General features: G+C 34.7%; 1 protein-coding gene across 2 annotated transcripts in view; it reads right to left on the reverse strand.

Annotated features, from left to right (window-relative positions):
* Positions 1 to 23,272, reverse strand: part of SLC30A9 (solute carrier family 30 member 9) — an 86,255-nt gene that overhangs the window by 40,640 nt on the left and 22,343 nt on the right. Inside the window, exons 3-7 of one of the 2 annotated variants that reach the window (XM_058722734.1) lie at positions 11,544 to 11,603; positions 9,423 to 9,522; positions 7,055 to 7,147; positions 6,590 to 6,672; positions 725 to 783 (exon numbers count right to left, since the gene is read on the reverse strand). In XM_058722734.1, coding sequence (XP_058578717.1) covers positions 725 to 783; positions 6,590 to 6,672; positions 7,055 to 7,147; positions 9,423 to 9,522; positions 11,544 to 11,603 — 395 coding nt within the window. Of the gene's footprint in view, positions 1 to 724; positions 784 to 6,589; positions 6,673 to 7,054; positions 7,148 to 9,422; positions 9,523 to 11,543; positions 11,607 to 23,272 lie in introns of both variants that reach the window. The other variant, XM_058722735.1, reaches the window with a different exon arrangement.

The raw sequence follows: 23,272 nt of genomic DNA on the forward strand, positions 1-23,272 counted from the left end.
AGATCATGACCTGAGCCGAAGTCGTACGCTTAACCAACTGAGCCACCCAGGTGCCCCCACTGATTTTATATATACATATAATAAGAAAGAACAATCAGTGGCTGTGAAATGTTCTCCTCCAAGGGCTGAACATTTTGGGTACAAGCAGAGAAGTGGCAGTTTGAATATTTAATCAGGGTTAGGAGTAAGAGAGAGGATAAAGAAAATTAAAGGTGTACGTGAGAGTTAAACTTTGCTAAAAACTGAAGAAAACAGTCTTCTCCGTCACCTACAATCTATATACACTTATGGTTTATAACACTATTATGAATTTAAAAAGAACATATGTCCCAAGTTTTTAAATTTTTTTTAATGTTTATTTTTGATAGAGAGCACGTGAGAGAGGGGGAGGGGCAGAGAGACAGAGGGAGACACAGAATCTGAGGCAGGCTCCAGGCTTTGAGCTGTCAGCACAGAACCCGCAGCAGGACTTGAACTCATAAACCCGAGATAATGACTGGAGCCGATGTCAGACACTTAACTGACTGAGCCACCTAGGCGCCCCCCTCCCAGTTTTTTTAATTTAAAAAAAACCACACAGAAGCAAACAGACTATTTCAGTAAGTTACAATGTGCTCAGGAAAATCTTGAATTATGATCAGATATGCTAGATTTTCACAAAAGACTGACACTAACACTTCACCGTGCAAAATATATACACATAATAGCAGAAAGATAACCTTACCTTAGTGTTTCCCAGGAAGTCTCTATATTCTCTTAATATTTTTTGGTTTCTAAATAGCCCTTTAAAAGAAAAGAATCACAAAATACATTTAGCTCATACATATTCTTATCAGTCATATTTTAGGTTAGCACAATTATTCTCTTTAAGACTATGTTAAATATATTCCACAGGCTAACGGCCAAATACAAAATGGGCAGAGGACTCTTCTTTCTCCAAAGAAGATATACAAATGGCCAACAAGCACATTAAATGGCCAACATATCACACTAATTATCAGAAAAATGCAAATTAAGACCACAATGAGGTATCACCTCACAGCCATCAGAATGGCCATTATCCAAAAGCAAAATGAAACAAAACCCAAAAACAAGTGTTGGCGAGGATATGGAGAAACTGAAAACCTTGTGCATGCTGGTAGGACTGTAATATGGTGTAACCACCATGGAAAACAATATGGAGGGTTCCTCAAAAAAATTAAAAACTACCATATGATCTAGCAATCCCACTTCTGGGTATACACCCAAAAAATAAATAAAAAAGCAGGTCTCAAAGAGATATTTACATACCCATATTCAGAGCATCACTACTCAGAATAGCCAAGAAGTGAAAGCAACCAAAATGTCAATGGACAGATGAATGGATAAACAAAAGGTGGCATATACATACAATGAAATATTATTCACGCTTAAAAAGGAAGGACATCCTGTCACATGGACGAACACTGAGACAGTATGCTAAGTGAAATAATTCAGTCAAAAATACAAACATTGTGGGGCGCCTGGGTGGCGCAGTTGGTTAAGCATCCGACTTCAGCCAGGTCACGATCTCACGGTCCGTGAGTTCGAGCCCCGCGTCAGGCTCCGGGCTGATGGCTCGGAGCCTGGAGCCTGTTTCCGATTCTGTGTCTCCCTCTCTCTCTGCCCCTCCCCCGTTCATGCTCTGTCTCTCTCTGTCCCAAAAATAAATTAAAAAACGTTGAAAAAAAAAAAAAATTTAAAAAATACAAACATTGTATGATTCTATTTACCTGAGATATCTACAGTAGTCAAATTCATAGAACCACAAAGTAGAATAGTGGTTACCAAGGGCTACAGGTACGAAGAAAGGGCCATTGCTTAACAGGTATAGTTCTAGTTTTACATGATGAAAAAGTTCTGGGAAATAATTTCTAGAGATTTGTTTCAGAACAATGCAAAGATACTTAACACTCTGTTAAAATGATAAATTTTGTTGTGTTTTTTGTGGGAAGAAATCTGGCTTTACAATGAGAGAAAGGCACTTTGATATTAAGATTCTGTTCTCGGGGCGCCTGGGTGGCTTGGTCGGTTAAGCGTCCGACTTCAGCTCAGGTCACGATCTCGCGGTCCGTGAGTTCGAGCCCCGCGTCAGGCTCTGTGCTGACAGCTCAGAGCCTGGAGTCTGTTTCAGATTCTGTGTCTCCCTCTCTCTCTGCCCCTCCCCTGTTCATGCTCTGTCTCTCTCTGTCTCAAAAATAAACGTTAAAAAAAAAAAATTTAAAAAAAAAAAAGATTCTGTTCTCAATATTACCTGAAAATATGAGTTACTTAAGCTTGACAGAAGAACCAATTCCTCATTTCTTAGCCCAACGTTTAAAAATACAAGAACAAACTTCTATTACTATCTTTTCTCAAATTGTGAACTTTATATATTTCCTTTAATGTATGTACAAGCTACTTATGGTATCATTATTTTAAAAGCAAAAGACTAAAAATGACCTATGGGGAAATAACTGAATAAACTATGGTATACCCCCCAAAATGGGAGTATTATAAAAGGAATGAAAAAAATGTCTCTATTTACTACTATAAAATGGTCCTTAGGACATAGTGTCAAACAAAAAAGCCAAGAACAGAAAATATACCTTATTTAGCAAAAGGGGTCTGAGGGGGTAATACCAGTGTATATGCTATTTCTATTTCTCTTTTAATAGTATTGTACTATTTGTGTTTTAGAACTTTTTTTTATTTAAGTTCATCTATTTATTTTGAGGGAGACAGTGTATATGAGGGGCAGAGAGAGAGAGAGAGAGAGAGAGAGAGAGAGAGGGAGGGAGAGGGAGAGGGAGAGAGAGAGAGAGAGAGAGAGAGAGAGAGAGAGAGACAGACAATTCCAAGCAGGCTCCACAGGGCTCAATCTCATAAGCCATGAGATCACGCATGGCCTGAACCAAAATCAAGAGTTGGACACTTGGGGTGCTTGGATGACTCAGTTGGTTGAGCATCCGACATCAGCCCAGGTCACGATCTCATAGTTCGTGAGTTTCAGCCCTGTGTCGGGCTCTGTGCTGACAGCTCAGGGCCTGGAGCCTGCTTCAGATTCTGTGTCTCCTTCTCTTTCTGCTCCTCCCCTGCTCACTCACACTCTGTCTCTCTCTCAAAAATAAATAAAGATTAAAAAAAAATTTAAAAAAAGGGTTGGGCACTTAACCGACTGAGGCACTCAGGCGCCCCTATATGCTATTTCATAATATATTTTTTTAATGGAATAAATAACCTCAAAACTAATTTTTTAAATGGTTACTGATACAAGAGGGAGAACAGGGTGGAGAGGATAGGAGTAGAAGCTAAGTTTCTCTGAAGTATTTTTATCTGGTAGATGTGATTCTAGATAATCATGTAAATGTTTTACAAAATTATAAAATAAAAATAAATCAAAATTACTTCTAAAACTCATAAGCAAAATGAAACAAATGAACCTAATTTTACATCTATTTTGTGGTTTATCCATACAGACAGAAATTTCAAGTGAATTTAAAACACAGAAATATAACTATATATCCCTAGTGGGATATATACTAAAGAGCAAAAAAAAAAAAAAAAAAAAGTAAAACTTAAATCATCCTGATGGCAATAATATTGGTATTATTATTAGAAACTACACTATATTCTTTCTATATGTGTAAATAAAAAATGTAATTAATTATATCAACGGACTAAAAAATAAAATTTTCAGTGTAAAAGAGATACAAAACACAACAAAGAAAAAGAAACATCCAGTTTTTCAAAACAGCCTACATATCTTCTCTCTTAAGGAAAAAAAAGCATTTCCTACCTCTGTCCATGGCAAGACCTTAAACATATGATAACCTACTACAAATGAATATCCCTGATGCCCAAAGTAGACTCTCTCAATTTTATTTCCTACTAGAAAGAAATGTAGTTCCTTCCAGAGATGCGTAATGCCCAGTCCGGGGCAGGAAATATAGAAGATAAACCTGAAACATCTTACTGTACCTAAAAGCAAGGAGGCTACAACATTAGGGTTATGACAAAAAGACTTTGGAACCAACTTGAGGTGCTTCCACTGGCCAAAAATGGGACAATTTGAGTACCACTATTTTGCCCTACTTGGTTTTTCCTTCCTTGCATATCTTCCTTCAGCTGGTTTCACTTCTCCTTGATCTCCTTCCTATCTCACTGCTCCCCCTCTTTATACTGAACTCCCACACTCTCAAGAAGCTCTCTCTATCCCTTTTCTATCTATATTACTGACCATATTTCCATTTAGAAATTTCACCAACTCATCAGGGGAGGTAATATTGTCACCTTTAAGCTTTGGTCCTGTACAGAATTTAGAAATACAGTTGAAGAATTCAGATTCTCCTAAATAAAGCCTGTCAAAGAAAAGTTAAGTGTATATTTTTCTCAGATACTAGCACCTCTATCTATATTTTAATCCTGCCACATTCTATCAGTTCCCCAAAGTAATAGAACAGATCTGTAACTGCAGGGCCAGCATCTAATTCCCCAATGCAATCTGCCCTACTGGAACGACATTTGATCATATCCAGTATTAGCATCTGTATTACTGAAAAGATACCCAATGTAAGTCTTTGAATAGTGATACCAAAATTCTGAGGTTCCCTGATCCCAGTATATATTTGTTTTACTGAAATATTTCACCCCTGTGGATTTAGGTGCAGCTCTCTTTAGCATATCTGTGAATATACAGTCAACAAATGTTTGCTTCTTCTAAGAGGCAAAAACTGCACAGATCCTAGGATTCACTGATTCTCCTTATTACTTTTCAAAATGCTGAACTATGATTTAAAGGACTTGGATTGTGCAAAACAATCTACACTTGCTCAACATACAGATATCTGAATGTCATATATTCCAGGCCTACAAGAACCTCAAATATAGTCCTTATTCCTCCTGACTAGATTAGCTGGAAAGAGACAAAATGTTTTTTCAACTTTGTCAAGAAAAGAAATAATCAGCAGGTCACTCATTTTCTTTGCCAAAATTAAAACTATACAAAAACATCCTAGATCTTCAACTAAAGGGCAACTGAGAGGATATTAAGACCTACTGACAGATTATTGAGGGCAGTGGTTAGTGAGCTTTTCTAAAGCAGTTTAACCATCACCATCATATGAACTAACTAAAACAACTACCTGTTTTTTAGAGACATATACTGAAATATTTATAGATGGAATAATAGAATAGCTGGGACTGGTTTCAAAATAATTCAGCAGAGTGAATTACTAACCCTCAGTAGAGTGAGGGTTAGTAAAGGAAATACAGATAAAACAAGGTTGGCCACATGTTGATAACTGTAAAGCTGAGTGATGGGATTCTCGAGGAGTTGTTACACCTTTCTCTGTACTCCTATGTCTGAAATCTCCCACTAACGGGGGGTGGATAAAACAAAATATGAAGAAGGAGCAAAAGAAAATATTCAGAACATACAAAATTAAGGGTTAAAAATACACCAAAAACTCATGAAAATCTATTTTAAACGATACACAATCTAGCAGAAGAGTAAAGGATATAAAAATTATCACAGAAAACTAAGAAAAACAAATATATTAAAAGATAACCAACCTCAGTGGTAATCAGAAAAACTCAAAATTAAAGGTACCATCTGTTGTCCACCAAATACATAAGAAAGTTAAAACAATGGTAACATCCAGCACTGTCAAGGATATGAGGAAATAGTCACCCTCATACACTGTAAGTATAAATTGACACAATATGCCTTTGGAGAATAATTATTCAGAACTAATCATTCTATCAAATCTTAAAATGCCCATGTCCTTCAACCCTAAAATTCTACTAACATTTTATACCATGTATTTTTAATAACAGTATATATTATATATTTTAAAATATGACATTCACTAATGGTTCTTTGTAATGGTAAAAAATTGGAGAACATAAAGCTTGTTATGTCCATATAATGGAATACTCTGTAGCTGTTAAAAAAGAATGGGAGTGAGGTAGAGTTCTATAGACATGGAAAGATGTTTACAGTCACACTAGTAAACATAAAGGACAAGACGCCAAACAATATGCATAGTGTCACCCAATTATGTTTAAGTGAAAAAATGTGTACAGAAATTTGAAAATTCATCAGAAATATTCTGGATAGATATACACCAAATTGCCAACAACAGTTATCTATAGTCAGGAAAATGAAATAGTAACTACAGGAAATGAAAGGAGGCTTTTTATTCTTTATATATGTATAAATATATATATATATGAGGTTTTATATATATATATCTATATATATACCTATATATAGACACATGTATATCTATATATAGATATATATACATACACAAATATAATCTTCAAATCAGACTATAAATTATAATATTGACATATCTTATAGAAACAACCATCTAGCTTTGTTACCTCTCATCATCTTTAAAGAGCCATACAGGAGGGAAAAAAAAAAAAGGTACTGTTTTATAAAGTGGAAATTGGTATTTGCTAGAACCAACAGACCCAAAGTCAAGAGACCTGCAACTGCTAGGAAGTAGTTATTCATTAAAGGCCCCAGTTTCACCTACATGTTATGTTTTAATTAACTCCACTTTAAACTGAATATACTTACTTTCTCTGTATTCTATTTCTGCTTCCTTACGCAGTTTTTTCTCTCTGGCAAGAGCTTCAGGGCTTCCCCAAACTTCCAAAGATCTGCACATACACACATGGGCCATTGACAATGGACAATTTTAACGACTTTATTGTAATCATATTTAAATCTAGACGAATTATAACTATATGAGAATCTTACAACAAACCATAAGGTCCTTTAGAAAAAATATAAAACACTGAAGAAGCTTTTCTAAATTAAATCTAAACAGTAAGAGTAACTTCAACAGCAAATTTTCTTATAAATTTTGATATACTTTTAATTAACTAGTATATACTAGTAACTCACAGATAGACAAGTTTGCAAATATGAAAATACTCTTTTTAAATATATCCTTTAAAAACTTCTGGGTCTATTTAAGATGGGTTTTTATTAATCCCAAATTTGGCTTGTACATTTATTCTAAAAGAACTATATTCTTACTTTGCCTCCACATCCGATCTCAAGTATACGGTAAAGGACTCGGTATCTTCATGAGGACTTCGTCGTCTGATTTTTCGAAGTTGTTCCAGATCACTGGAGAAAGAAACATGCTGAATTTATTCAGACAAGGTTCATATAGTTGAGGTACTCAGAAGGATTATTAGGGGCAGATAAAAGCCACTACCTTGATCCTGATCTTTAAAGGCTATACAGATCAGTTAAAGGCTTTAAAGATCAGTTTAAAGAAGGCATTTTTGCATACAAAAATTGCTCTAGAGACAGAGAAAAAAAAATTATTCTTGATGCTCACTATAGATAACACAACATAATATGTAGAGATTCAACTAATTCATCAGTGTTTGTTTTTTATCTGTTATGGACACTCCACTGCAATGTCTGATGTATGAGGAAAAAGTGAAAAGTAGAAAAAACATGGATTAGGATATCATTCTCTGTTTAACAATTTAAATTTAAAACTTATAGTCATACTTGTTTATATCCAGATTAATACTAATTGATGATACTAAGTGGTAATACTATTTATAGGTATCAAGTCATAAAGTGTATATGTCAATTCTGTGTTATTTATTTTCCATTCTCTTAAATTCTGAAGGGTTTATGTATTCATCAAGTCACGGCTAAATAGTCATTCTAAATTTGATTATTGGTCTTTCTAAGGAAATTCTATAAGAGCAATGGAAAGACCTATAAGTAAAAATCTGGTTACTATGGAATATATTAAATCCCAAGAAATTATTTTGGAGTTTAACATAAGTCAACAACCTGGGCACCTGGCTGGCTCAGCCAGTGGAGTGTGCGACTCTTGACCTTGGGGTTGTGGGTTCGAGCCCCAACTTGAGTGTGGAGATTATTTAACATAAAATCTTTAAAAAGAAATAAATAAATACATAAATAAAACAAGTCAACATAACCAACCATCACATATTAGTAAAAAAATGTTTACCTATCAAAGATATGTATCCTAGTTCCCTGATGCTGACTCACTAAGTGAGCCAGGTTGCCACTGACCTCTTTACTATGTTTCTTGGCCTACAATGCGGAGACAGCAACACCTAATCCACTTAATTGACAAAATTTTTGTGAGAACTAAATGAAGTACTCAGTGTGAAACAGAACATTCTTTTACATCACTGTTACAACTGTTTTTACAATGTTACAATGTTGTTTTTAATAGTTAAGTAAGTTACAAAACTGATGACAGGAATTCTTATTTCTTGATACTATAATACAGAGGATGTGACCAGGAGGGAGAGGGGGAAAAAAAGCTAAATCTGATGTCTAAATTGCCAAGAAATCTTCAATGTAATATGGCTTCCTTAGGTAAACACACAAAAGGGGGGGAGGGGGTTTCTAAATTTGTGACAAATATCTCAATAAATATCTAAGATTACAACAAAATTAGTAACAAAAAGATACCAGAAAAATAATTTATGCTCAACAGAAACCATAGCTGGAGTATAAACATAAATGTAACTAAATTACTCAACTCTGCTAGCCAAATAAACCCAAAACTTTAAAAAGTTAAACAAATACACAAATATCTTATTAATAATAAGTTACATATTAACACAATAATAAAACTCCTAAGGTTCTTGTGGGATACAGAGGTTTTGAAGAACCTTTTTTTTTTTTTTTTTTAAAGTTTATTTATTTTGAGAGAGAAAGTACGAGTGGGAGAGTAGCAGAGAGAGAATGGGAGAGAGAATCCCAAGCAGGCTCCATGCTGTCAGTGCTGGAGCCCTACACGGGGCTCAATCCCGTGAACTGTGAGATCATAACATGAGCCAAGATCAAGAGCCAGATACCCCACCAACTGAGCCACCCAGACACCCTAAGAACCTACCTTTTTGAACTTTTTTAAGATATCACAAAAGACTGTGGAGTTGCTCATGTTGAAGCAGAATTCAGTTTAGTAAGCTAACAATCTTAACATTTTTTAACTGAACAAAATAGATCTTCAATTTAGGAAGCTGTCATGGGAAAATTTCCACATGGATGGTAGCAAGTAACATATTCTAAGAAATAAATGGCTATTTATTTTTATTTTTTTTTATTTTTGTAACATTTATTTTTGTTGTAACATTTATTTTTGAGACAGAGAGAGACAGAGCATGAACGGGGGAGGGGCAGAGAGAGAGGGAGACACAGAATCGGAAGCAGGCTCCAGACTCTGAGCCATCAGCCCAGAGCCCGACGCGGGGCTCGAACTCATGGACCGCGAGATCGTGACCTGAGCTGAAGTTGGACGCTTAACCGACTGAGCCTCCCAGGCGCCCCTAAATGGCTATTTAGATTAGATAGAACTATCACATTAAAAAAGAAAAAGAAAAAGAAAAAGCTACTATACCTGGATTTCAGACAGAACTCATTTATTGCTCTGACTCCAGTGATGAAATTATTCTGAGTGTACTTTGGTCCATATTCCCTCTTCTTAAGGACTGCTTTGACTAAAACCAAAAATAATAATTAAAAAAAAATAATAAATATGCAAATTGGAAACGATATTAGAAGATAAACATTTGCTGATGTTTAAGTGCGTTCACTAATGAATTTCATAGAAAATTGATGTTTTTCCTGATGCACTGAATGGCATCAGAAAAGGAAATTCTCCAAGTGCAGAATAGGACAGAATCCCATTTGTTGCCTAAATGTAGATTTTATCTCCATAGCTCAGCTATAACTGATGCCAAAATGCTAATCCTTTGTCTAATGGACATCTTGTATAGGTATTACTGGTCTGTTTAAATTGTACTAATACAATTTAAATTGTCTAGGGTCTAAATGAAAATGAAGTTTCAATAAAAAAACTCCATACTGGTTCAATGTTTTTCAAACATTTTTTATAAAAAATGAAAACAGAAAGTAATCAAAGAGTACTACATACAATGAATAAGTACTCTTTGTGAAAACTTTTGTTTTCATTCATATTTCTTATGTGAGGTGTAGTCAAAAAAGGCCTGAAAGCCACTGGACTATTTCAAATAATGTAAGAAAGCTAAAGTAAACATAAGGAATATTTTTATCAGTTAAAAATTATAGGAAGTTTAACAAAATTATAGAAGGTTTATTATGGGTAATAGGTAAAATACTGTGTTCTACTAAATTATTTCCCCATTACCAAGCATCAAATTGTTCATTAAAAAACCAGAGATCAATAACAAAATACCAATTTGGCATCAATTATAGTCTGTGAATTAAAAATTACACTCAACATAGGTCTATGTTTATAAATCATTGCAAAATGAGACTTCTGGTCACATAACGTAGGTAAATAACATGAGCAAATATCTGAAGAGCAGGACAAAACAACACAAGTCACGTGTTCCGTTTCAAACTGTCACCCAGTTACTTCATATTCTATTCTCAGATCTATTAATGAGTTTTCCATTGTACTTTGAAGTGGAAAGAGTATATTAAGACTAAAATTACCTGTCACTACAGTAGCTAGAAAGGACTCTTAAAATAACACATTAACTATTAAAATCAAATGCACAAATAATATTTAATAACACTTCCAACAAAGTGCAGTATAAAAAATCAAAACTTTATTTGAAAAAAATACATATAAGGTAGTTCAGGTTTCTTTTTGCATGAGTTTCACGTCTCTAAACTGCCTTGCTCTAATAATCCTAAAATTCTAAATCCAGATAAGCTACTCTGGAGCAAAGAGAAGAATTACTTCTTTCTTTTAAAAGATCAGTGTTTTTTTAAAGATTTCTTTAAAGTATACAGAAATCCCTCTTGGCCTGCCCTGGCCCAGACTGTGGATGATGCTGCTGCAATCATATTAATTATTCCTAACTGTAAGTGTATACTATGGACCATCTTCTTCCAGGTTACCCTAGAAAAAAGAAATTGCATTTAGCAAAATCTCATAGGGGTGAAAAATACGGCTCAAGGAAAATGCCCAAGGCTATACAGCTAGTACATGCTGGAGCCACAAACTGAATCCACTTTTGCCTGATGCCAAAGCCGTGGTGCTTCTAATCACAGTTACTGCCCTGTCAAACACGCTGCTTTGGAAATGAGAGCCACAGCTCGTACAAAGAGCAGAGCTGCAAACAAGAATTCCCTTGTCACTCAGTTATTCCCAGAAAACAAAGTCAAAAAAGAATGTCCAAACTCTATCTGGATTTGAACGTGGTGTAACTGAAAGGTTTTGGGTCTCCTGCTTTTTCATCACATTACTTTTCTAAAAATGATAAAGCAATTGATCACTTTTATTTGCCATTACTCCTTTCTTTGGGCTTTGAAAAAACAATTACCACAAAATTTGTGACCAAAATGTGAATTTCGGTAGAAAATTAGTTTATAAAGAGGAGAATAAATCCTTATGGTCAGTATGTTTAAAGAAAAAAAGGGACTGTACACTCAGAATAATGTAATTATAAAGAGCTCTATATAAACTAATTTCGTATATTTAATTCAAAACACCATTACAATAAAAAAAAGAATGAAATATATTTACCTCTTACTTGGAGAGGTTCTTGCTTAATGAGTGGAGCTTTGAGTTCAGCACCTATATTTTCTGCTAGAAAGTTAATTTTAAAAAGTTACATTAAGTAGTTGCTTTCAAACAAAATTAAAAACTTAATGTTAGCTAACAATCTGGCAATATATAAAAAAATATAATATATGATAGGCCAATATCCTAGGAATACAAGAATAGTTGAACATTAGAAAAACTATTAATTCCCCTCATTAACTGACTGAAGAAAAAAAGCTATAGAATCATTTCAAGAGCTAAAGAAAAAGCATTTACTAAAATTCAACACCAACGCAAGTTTCAAACCTTTTTTAAAAATTAGGACAAAAACGAATTTCCTTAGAAAATAAAACAAACCTATAACAAACATATTCAATGACAAAAAATTAGGTGCATTTCTTTATAAGGTACAAAACAAGGACACACACTATAAATTCTTCCACTCAAAATTATTCTAGAGATATTAATGAGGAAAGGATGACTATTGAGTGGTACTGGGAAGAATGTACAACACCCCCCAAAATTCACTAAAAATTAAAAATTAAATATACTTCATCCCATAAACAGCCAATTCCAGGTAAATTAAGAACTTAAGTGTGAAGGCATTTACATGCCTAAGAGACAACAGAGAATATTTTTATGGTAGAGACAGATTTCTTAAACAAGAAAAAATGGACATATTCTACTAAACTAAAATTCAAAACCTCTGTCCATCAAAAGATCCCATTTAAAACAAAACAAAACAAAAGATGGGTGCCTGGTTGGCTCAGTCAGGAAAGCATTTGACTCTTGATCTTGGGGTTGTGAGTTTGAGTCCCATGTTGGGTGTGGAGATTACTTAAAAATAAAACCCAGAAAGAAAAGAAAAGAAAAGAAAAGAAAAGAAAAGAAAAGAAAAGAAAAGAAAAGAAAAGAAAAGAAAAGAAAAGAAAAGAAAAGAAAAGAAAAGAAAAGAAAAGAAAAGAAAAGAAAAGAAAGCCTCAAACTGGGAGAAGATATTTCTAACAAATAGCATCAACAAAGGATAAGTACCAATATTTAGGAATTTCTCCAAATTAACAAGAAAAAGACAGATCATTAGAAAAACAGAGAAGACAAGAACAAGAAGGAAAGGAAATACAAATCACCAATAAACATACAAAGAGATGGCTGCCTCATTATGGACAGAACCCAAAAGAAACCACAAGAATCCATTTTACAACAATCAGATCAGGAAAAATGAAAAAATGTATCAACATCTAATGTTGGCAAGGGCTATGGAGCAATGGGAACTCATACACTGCTGGTGGAAATATAAATGGCACAATTACCTGGCTAAAGAAGTTGGCATTACCTGATATAGCTGCACATAAGCATAACTTATGACCTAGCAAATTCTTCTAGGCCAACATACTTGCCCTAATAGAAACTTGCACAAGGGTACAAGGAAAAAGGTATATGAATGTTCAGAGCAGCACTGTGTTCTGTTGCTTCAAATTGGAAAGAACCCAAATGCCCATAAGAATTGGAATAGCTAAACATACCATGTTACATTCATACCACATTTCATACAGTAGTGAACAATAATAAACATAATAGTGGCTATCTTTCTTTGAGCCTTTACTATGTGCCAAGCACTATTTTAAGTACTTTACATGTATCATTTAATTCACACAACCATCCAAAGTATGTGCTCTAATTATCTCCATGAAAATTAATGAACTAGATACATATAATTTATAAGCTAGACACATATACTGTTAAGATAAATCTTAGCAAAATCTAATGAAAACAGTAAATCACAAGCATACACACAATAAGTTATCACACAATAAAGTGTAAAAACAGCTAAACAATTAAAGATATATACATATAAATGTCTAATTCTATTCCTTTTTTTAAACTGACAGAACTTAATTTTTTTAAGTTTATTTATTTTTGAGAGAGAGAGAGCATGAGCAGGGGAGGGGCAGAGAGAGAAAAAAAAAATCTCACCCTTAAAAAAATGCCCCTTATAAATTTATATCCTCACTCAATAAAATATTTACTAATGACAGAGCTAACATTTACTAAGCATTTAATATGTGCCACATACTGTAGTATGTGTTTTATGTGCATTATTTCATTTGATCTTAACAAAACTGCTGAGGTAAGTACTATTATTATCTTCATCGTAAAGATGAGGAAACTGAGGCACAGAGAAGTTTGCAACTTCCCCCAAAACCACACAGCTGGTATTTTAAACATGAAGGCACAGTCAGGATTGAAACACACATCATTTTGATTAGTCTATGCTCTGAACCAACTTCCTACATTATCTCTACGTGTAAAACAATATTTGATGTATGAGTAGGTATTCGTGTATTTTTCATGGCAGGGAGGAAAAGGACAGATGTAAAAACTGGATTAGCAACATGGAGGTTACTGGTAGCCTGTTGACAATAGCAGTTTCAGCAGGAAGAAAGGGGACAGAAGCAACAGCTTGAAGTGAGAATGGGAAATGAAACAGTAAAAGCAGTATCTGGACTTTCAGCAGGAGCTAGAAAGGAGAATGGAATCAAGGAAAGACTGACTCTGTTTTATATAGAGATGAGAATGATGAGGAAGAAACTGTTGGTTTCATACATCAAGAGGACAGTCTCAAGAGCAAAGAACTTGAGCAGCTGATAGCAGAGGACCCAGAACACATGTCTCTCTAAACATATTAAAAAAATAGAAACTGTTTCCACGTATTTATAGAATGTCAGTTACTGAAATGATACGCAGCACCATGAAATCTGGCTCACTACCTGAGTAGTGGTACATCTGGACTTCTGCCCCCTTACTGTCTGTTTTCATTTTACCATCCTTTTGCTTTGCTCTTATTTTTGTTTTGCCTTTCTTGCCATCTGTTAGATTGATAGAGTTTTCTGTATTTTCTTCCCGCCCCATCCCTTAAGATGGTTTGAAATTTGTAAGGTTACATTTCTTTGTTTAAATGATTCCACTTAAAAATTTAACATACATAGTTTTCTGTGAATCTTTCTAATCATCTGCAAAGTTATTCAGCATCTCAACTTTCCTCTAAACAGGAAAGAAACCTTTAATTACTGAAAACTTCTTTGATCTTATTATGCATTTCTTTTTTAAGTGTATCGATTTATTTTGAGAGAGAGAAAGAGAGAGAGAGAGAGAGAGAGAGAGAGAGTGTGCAGGGGAGGGTCAGAGAGGGAGAGAATCCCGAGGAGGCTCCACACTGTCAGCGCAGAGCCAGACACAGGACTCAAATTCAGGAAATCCTGCGGTCATAACCTTAACCGGAAATCAAGAGCCTGGGTTCAACAGACTAAGCCACCACAATCTTACTACTCTTGACTATGACTTTAGCATTTAAGGGGAATCCCCTTCTGAGGATATTCTCTCAAAATTAATAAACTTAGAAAATAATAAAACAAAATAAAAAAATTAAATTAAATTAAATTTTAGCATTTAGTATTTCAAAAGGTTATTGTTTGTATTATCAATACTTAATTTTCCCAACATGTTTTATCCATTTCTTGCTCTTCACAGTCTCGCCTATATCCCAATGCTTTTTTCCCTCTGAGTCTACTCTTATACAAATATCTTATACAAATATATAATTTAATTAAGTTTCCTTCTTTAATGTGGGTGAGTTAATGGTACATGACATTCATCTTTCTATACGTGAAGTATTTTTATTTTGCTTTCACTCTAGACTGTTTACTTAGACCAGTGTGAAATTCTAGAGTAATATTCATTCACCTTTCCTTTTCCCCTTGCACAGCTATTACTATGAATCACTCACCCCTGTGTCTTCTGCATACTGTGAAAGATAAAAAGTCCACCTCAAAAGAGCAACAACTGGGCTGATACAGCATTTTCACTTTTCTCTTTGGATGCTTTTAAGTTGGGCTATTTCTTGTTTTTGTTTTTAAACCTGTGGATTTCTTTTTACTTATCCTGCTTAGTATTCAAAGGGTACTTTTGATCTGAAGACTCTTGTTTCATCAAAATCTGAAAGATTCTTATAATCTCTTTGCATATTTCACCATTTCTGTCTTCGCTCTGAAATGGCCTATTAAATGTAGGCTACAGCTTCATGCCTCTTAAATGCCTTCTCACTTTTCTTGAAAATCCTTTTGCTTTCCTATGTGCATTGAGGGTGAATTTCAATTTACTAATCCTCTACTTGATGAGGACTATTTAATCTATTAAATTTTTATTTTAGTAACTAACTTTCATTTCTAAGATTTCTAGTTGGCTCTTTTCCAGATTTATTTGTTCTGGTTTTATTCTGACAGTTTGTATTTCAAAATATGTGAATACTTCATTTATTCTTTTGAAGATATTAAACTTCTTTTAAAGCAATTCAGGCCGTTATTTTAATATCATCTAGAGTTAATACACATTTGATTTTGTTGGCTTTCTTACAATTAGGATTTTTCACGTATTTTTATTCTTCATTGATGTAAGAGACATAACATCTCCTAAGTTTAAGGGGTACAATGTGATCTGAAATTTATATATTGCAATATGATCATTCATGTACTTCCAAATTTCAGAATTTACAATCTTATTATAAGTAGGATATATCCCTTCACTCTCCTCATGTTCTAGTGCTCAAACTCAATCTGATCCATCTGTCCTGAACCAGATCTCCTACTGCCAGTTTGAAATTCCTACCACTCAATTCAGTCTCTAAGTCAGCAAACAGTAGGTTCTAGTTTCTGCTCTTCTTGCCTCCCTACCCTACAGCCTCCTACAAGGTATAGCCTCACATAACAAATGGAAGAGCCTAGTTCCGCCTACTTTGGAGAGTGGGTGGGTGAGTTCAAACAGTGAGTCTGACTCCAACACCAGGCTATGCATGTAGCACCTACCGATCCCTTACCACAACCAAACCAAACCAAACCAAACTCCTGGTTGCCAGTGCTTGCTCACACACCCAGAGTAAGTCCACTCCTTGGACATAGCGAATCTTCTTTGAGGGCCGTTGTTTCTTCAGTTTTCTTTTTCCATGTTTTATCTATCACTCCAAGGAGAAGTAAAACAGATACTTCAAAGCATCTATTCACAATGCCGTCTTGGTCAGAATTTCTGCCTAGCTACTAATTTATGTTGTTCAAGGCTTTTAAGGACAGATTAAATGCCAACAGACTAGGTACTCACAAAGGCAGAACCCTCTCTGAAAGAAAGGCAAACATCTTACACATAATTTTTAGTATATTTGTAGAGGTTTTTTTGTTTTTGTTTTTAGTGAAAACCACTGGGCAAATGACTTAACATGGTATATTATGGTTTGATAACTAAACATGTACAAAAAATCCAAAAGGCTTTAGTTTTAACTATTCATCAAATCCTAAGTAGGTTATTAAACATATTGGTAAATTAAAGGTAGGCTTAAAAACCCTCCTATTTAGAGGCGCCTGGCTGGCTCAGTCTGTAGAGCATGGAACAGTTGATCTTGGGGCTGTGAATTCAAGCCCCACATTGGGTGTAAAGATTACTTAAACTTAAAAAAAAAAACCAAAACACTCCTGTATAATTAATAACTATAGGTTGTAACAACTGACACTGGACAGTTAAATAACATGATTTTATTTTTGTCTAAACTATACAGCAAGCAAATTCTGAAGCATCTTTACCCATAAAATCTATTTCTCAATTTCTTAAAATTTTGTTTTGGGGAACAGAGAGTAGGGCAGACAAAAGTGAAAGAAAAGCTTTCAACATTCACCTAGCATCTGAACAACTAAAATCTTTTACTGCCAAAAGTTTCAGAGACAACCCTCTTTTCCACAATGATCAAAGTTGTTCAACAAAATCACTAAGATGAATTGCTCTAAGGGTGATACTTCTGGATATTTTTCTCACTACAAACTGTCTATAGTTACTAATCATATAGTGCTAAGAATCATAAGCAAGAAGTGCTAGTAAATGCCTCAAAGACATGTATGAATACTTACGTTGCACACCAACACCTTAATAAGCTTGTACTGTATCACTGGAGTAGAATCTTTATGATTTCAATAAATAACTAGACATTCTATCCATGAATATTTCTAGATGCCTGTTTAAAGCTCAACCCCTGGCTGTTTGCCACACATCTGCTGCCATTAGCAAAATTAAAACTAATTTTACTAAAATTTAAAACATCTGAATGCTCCTTAAAAACTTAAGGATTCCTTAGCAAGTCTCTGCCTCTTAATGAGCTGTTTCTGACTTTACCACGTGATTTGAATTATTCAAAAGTCAATCTTAAATCCTTAAATATACAAATTATCTTTCAATCAAGCAATTACTTGCTGTCTATCTGATGGCTAACAACGTCTAATTTGGCCTAAGCAAATTCTGAAAAATTGAGCCCAAAATAAAACTATCAATAAACAAATGTATTTCTAATATAAGAAAATAAACTTGTATTTTTATTTGTCAGCAGACGAAAAAGGAAACCTTGTCGTGGATTTCAGTTTCAAACCTTTTGTAGAGCAGAAACATTAAATATCTTTGCCTGAGTCTATGTTCACCTCAGAAGAGTATTATAACATATTTTACTTTTATATTATTTCATCACTTATTTCTTCTCCCATTTCTTTTCTTTTTTTAATGTTTATTTATTTTGAAAGAGAGAAAGAACGCACATGCACACACACGAGCAGGAGAGGGGCAGAGATAAAGAGGGAGAGAGTGAGAATCCCAAGCAGGCTCTGTGCTGAGTGTGGAGCCCTACACGGGGTTCGATCTCACAACCGCCAAGATCAGGACCTGAGCCAACATCAAGAGTAGGCCACTTAACCGAGTGAGCCATGCAGGCATCATTCTTCTTCCATTTCTACGTTCCAATAAATATTCTGGAACTCAGGGACTCATCATAATCTCCATCCCTGCATCTTCTAATATCAAACTCTCAATATTTCTCCCTGCAGTTCTCCATCATCACAAGAAAAAGAAGAAATTGGCTAAAACTGCATAGTAAGCCCAAAAGGAGGATGGGGCTTAGGGAAAAGCATGAAAAACAGGCACTGCAAACATAAGTACAGGTTTCTCAAGGAATCTATAAAATATTCCCATGTGAAAGACACCCAACTAAAGAAAAGATAGTTAAACTCCCTTCCTGTACTGTCTCAAACATAGTCATGACTTCAGTAATCCCTTAGGTAGAGCTAATAACTACTCCTAAGTCTCTCCCCAAGTAGGAACTTGGCATTCATTCATTTACAAATATTTACTAAACAACTACTATGTGCAAACCACTGCTCTAGGCACTGAGTCCTGCTATCATGGGACCTGGAAACAAGTGGGAGAAATAAATATTGTAAATATCAATCAGTATTAAGTGCTGCCCACACAGAGTTAAAATTAGGTTGATATGGCTACTTTAGATGAAGTGATTAAAGAGTGACTTTGTGCAGAGTTGACATTTCAACTAAGATGTAAATGACCAGAAGGGGTCAGCCATGTGTAGAAGGGCACCTTGGAAAGAGAAAGCAACTAGAGCAAAGGCCCTAATCAAGAACAAGGTTTGTATTTCCTAAGAGCCAAAAGGAGACTAGTTGGGCTGAAATATAATGAGCAAGAAAGAGAATGTAAGCACAGAGCCCAGGAAGACTGCTGCAGTAATCCAGTCAAGAGATGATGATGTCTCACAACAGAAAAGTAGTATACCCGGGATGCGTGAGCAGCTCAGTTGGGTAAGTGTACAACTCTTGATTTCAGCTCAGGTCATGATCTCACGGTTGGGTGAGGTTAAGCCCTGAGTTGTGCCCCATGCTGACAGTGCAGAGACTGCTTGGGATTCTCTCTCTCCCTCTCTCTGCCCCTCGCCCACCTGTGCAAGCTCGCGTGCTCTCTCTCAAATAAACTTTTTTGTTTTTAAAAGGCTAGCATAATTCTAAAAAAGAAAAGAAAAACAGTATATACCCAACTGCCCATTAGTCCATCTGTTAAAATGTCATAGAGGCACCTACAATTCAGATGTCCAAAACTAAATCACCACCTTCTTATGAAAATATACTCTAGCTTTGGCATTCCCAATTTTAGAAGTCAATGAAATCATCTACACAATCACCTAATCCAAAATAGGCACTGTGCTTTACTTGACCCTCTCCTCTCTTCCCCAAATTCAACCACCCAATCTTAATTACTTAGCTCCTAAATCTCGAGTTCATCTACTCCTTTAAAAAAAAAAGCATTGCCATTAACCTAATCTGGGCCTTAATTTGTATTACTGCTCTCAGTCACCTTCTTTTGCAATAGGTTTTCCAGTCTTCAGCTAATTATCTTTCTAAAATTTTAAATCTGATCAAGTACTTCTACTTAAAATGCTCTAATAGATTCCCACTGCCTACAAAACCAAGTACAAACTCCTCAACAAAACCTTGATCTCCTGATATTCATCCCTTGTGCTCTCAAAACTACCAACCCCACCATCAGGTCCTCTACTAACTAATCACACTAAGGTAGTTGTAGGTTTATCTTCTTTCTCTACCATTCAGTACACCAATACCTAACTTTCTTTTAGGTCCCTAATTAGATAACATTTCCCCTCATGGAAAACTTTCTCAACCACTCAACACTCAGTTAGGTACCCCTCCCAAGTGCTCCTGCAGTATACACTATTTCCTCTATCATGGTACTTACTCTACAGTATTACATTTGTTTACTTAACTTTGTTTCAGCAATTTTGTTTTAGTAATAAACTCAGTCATTCTCATCTGCTGCCGTATAAAAAGTGTTCAATAAATACTTCTTGAATAAATTAATGGACAAATAAAGGACTTCATTTTTATGCTGCACAGCAAACTAGGTATCCTGAACAAATTGTTTTCAAACACATTACTAAGCTCACAAAAAAATTATCTGAAGAGGGCAAAAACGAAGGAAAAGCAGGACCTCTACAGAATAAGTGAGAACACCAAAGCCAACTTTTCCCCTGAGATTTCTGTTAAAGCTTATAGTCCTTGAGCTTCTACTTCCATATCTGCTAGGGAAGTAAGAAACCAGAGAATAAAAACTACATTCTGTTTAGGATGAGGAGTCTAACAGGAGACACCCAGAAAAAAAGCAACACAACGTGTAACTCTGAACTGAAAAAAAAAAAAATACACACAGAAGGGAACAGCAAGAAAGCATGTCAGCCTTTACTTCGCTGTTAAATAGTGAGGATGAAAAAAAAAACCCTGAAAATCCTAAGGATAAGTCAGCTCTCACTCAAGTTTGCAGTCTAAATTCATGCTACCAAAGTGGTCTAAATAATCTAGGGCAAAGAATTTAATTTAATTTGGTCCCAAGCTATATTCCCAGCCGCTAACAGAGGCAGAAGCAAACTCTATGCAGGAATGCATCTTCAATCCAGAAAGATTTCAGAGTTCCAAAATATAAAACTGCATGGAAAATGAGCAACTCTCAGTTAAAAAACAGATATGGCATCATGAATAAGTGCATGAACAGAGGAAAAAAGATAATATAGTTAGAACCAAAAATTTCAGACAGAAGAATTTTCAGTCACAGAATATAAGACATGTTTAATACGGTACTAAAAGAGAATAAAAGAGAAGTTTGGACTAGTGAAAACATAAGGAACAAGAGACCAAACAAGCAAGATGAAAAATAAACAATTTCTAGAAATGAAAAATATAATCATTGAAATTAAAAACCCAACATACATATCAACCAGCAGATGAGAGGCAACAAACAAGGGAATTAGTAGACCAAGTAGACTTATGAAAATAATCCAGAATTCAGGCCAGAAAAATGAAGAAATACAATATGACAAAGAGGCTTAGAGGCATGGAAAATAAAGAAAGAAAGTCTAACATAATTCTAGTTAGAGTTCCAAAAGGAGTAAAAGAGAACTGAAAGCGAGGTGGCTGGCTGGCTCAGTTGGAGCATGTGACTCGTGATCTCAGGGTTGACAGTTGGGAGTCCCACGTTGGGTAAAGAGATTACTTAAAAATAAATAAGTAAATAAACTTTAAACAAAAAGAGAGACAGAGAATTGAGAAAAGGTAATACTTGAAGGGAGAGTGACAAAACTATAGAGTAAAACCAATTCTCAGATCCTGGAAGCCCAACAAATCTCACACAAAGTAATACATACCTAGTACGCAGTAATATACACAGTAAAACTGCAGTACACATAGTAATACATACCTAGTACGCAGAAATATACACAGTAAAACTGCAGTTTACACCAAAGTAAAGACTTTCAAAACAAAGGTAATCAAATGTAAAAAGCAATAAAATAGAAAAGACATGAGAACAAAAGCATGATATGTGACTTCTCAACAACAGTGGAAGCCAAAAGGCACTGTAATAACATCTTAAATGTGCCTTTACCATAGATAGATCCTCACCTCAAGAAACTTCTATAGGATCCACATCAGACAGAAAGATCAGAGCAATAAGAAAAGGTAGTTAACAAAGATTCTAGAAAAATTTAAACAAATAACAATGTATATTGTATAGAAGGGAAAGAGCAGAACAAACACAAAATACAGCCAATAAATAGCATGTAAGTTGGGAGAAAGTGACCAGAATTAAAGCATTCTAAGTTCTTCATATTTTTCAGAAAAAATGTAAACTTTTCAATTACCTTTAGATGCTGAAGTACATAGAGTATATAACTCCCAAATGAGTACATGTATATGTGTGTGTGTCTGGGAGAGAGGGGACAATGCAATGAGAAAAAAAGAAAAAATTTAAAAGGCGAAAAAGAAATAGAAGATAAAAAACACAAGGAAGCTCATGATACATTGGCAGAAATATATCCTGTAAACATATCAGTAATAACAGTAAATGTAAACAGACTAAATTTCCAATTAAAAGACAAAGATGATCAAATCAGGACAAAAAAAGGTTATAGTCAAAGGATGGGAAAATTTATACTGAGCAAATGCTAATAAAATCTGGTGGAGATGTCACTAAAAAAAAAAGTTGTTACATAAAAATAATGAATGTAATTCATTAGTGTTATATGCTAAATGTCTATGTATCTAGTAACATAGCCTTGAAATATATAAAGCAAAATTTTAGGGAGAACTATTAAAGAAAAAACTGTCAAATCTACCATCAGAGCCATCATGGCTTAAATGCCTACTTTAGAAAAGAAGGAAAGTTCAGAATTAATAATCAAAATAGCTACCTGATAATTTATTTTTATTTTATTTTTTTTAATTTAAAATCTTTTTTTAATGTTTATTTATTTTTGAGAGAAAGAGAGTACAAGTGGGGGAGGGACACAGCCGGGGCGGATAGAGGATCCGATGCGGGCTCTGCGCTGACAGCAGCGAGCCAGATACAGGCTCGAACCCATGAACAGTGAGATCATGACCTGAGATGAAGTTGGACATTCACCCAACTGAGCCACCCAGGCACCCCACTACAAGATAATTTAAAAATGAATGACAGAATAAATACAAAGAAAGCAGGAAGATTTAATTAAGGTAAAAGTAAAAATTAATAAAATAGGAAATAAACATACAATATAAGGATTCAACAAAAAAAAATTATTACTTGGGAACATAATAAAATGGACAGAGTTCTGGCAAGAATAATCAAGAAAATGACAAACACCATTAGGAATGAAAAAAAGGGATATAACTATAAATGCTGCTCAGAATATACAGAGTATATTGAACTTGATCCAATAAATTAAAATTTTAGTTTAATTCAATAAGCTCCCAGAAAAAAATAGAACTTACCAAAACTGAATCAAAAAGAAACAGAAAAAC

Source organism: Neofelis nebulosa, chromosome 3, assembly GCF_028018385.1.
Source record: "Neofelis nebulosa isolate mNeoNeb1 chromosome 3, mNeoNeb1.pri, whole genome shotgun sequence".
NCBI lineage: Eukaryota > Metazoa > Chordata > Mammalia > Carnivora > Felidae > Neofelis > Neofelis nebulosa.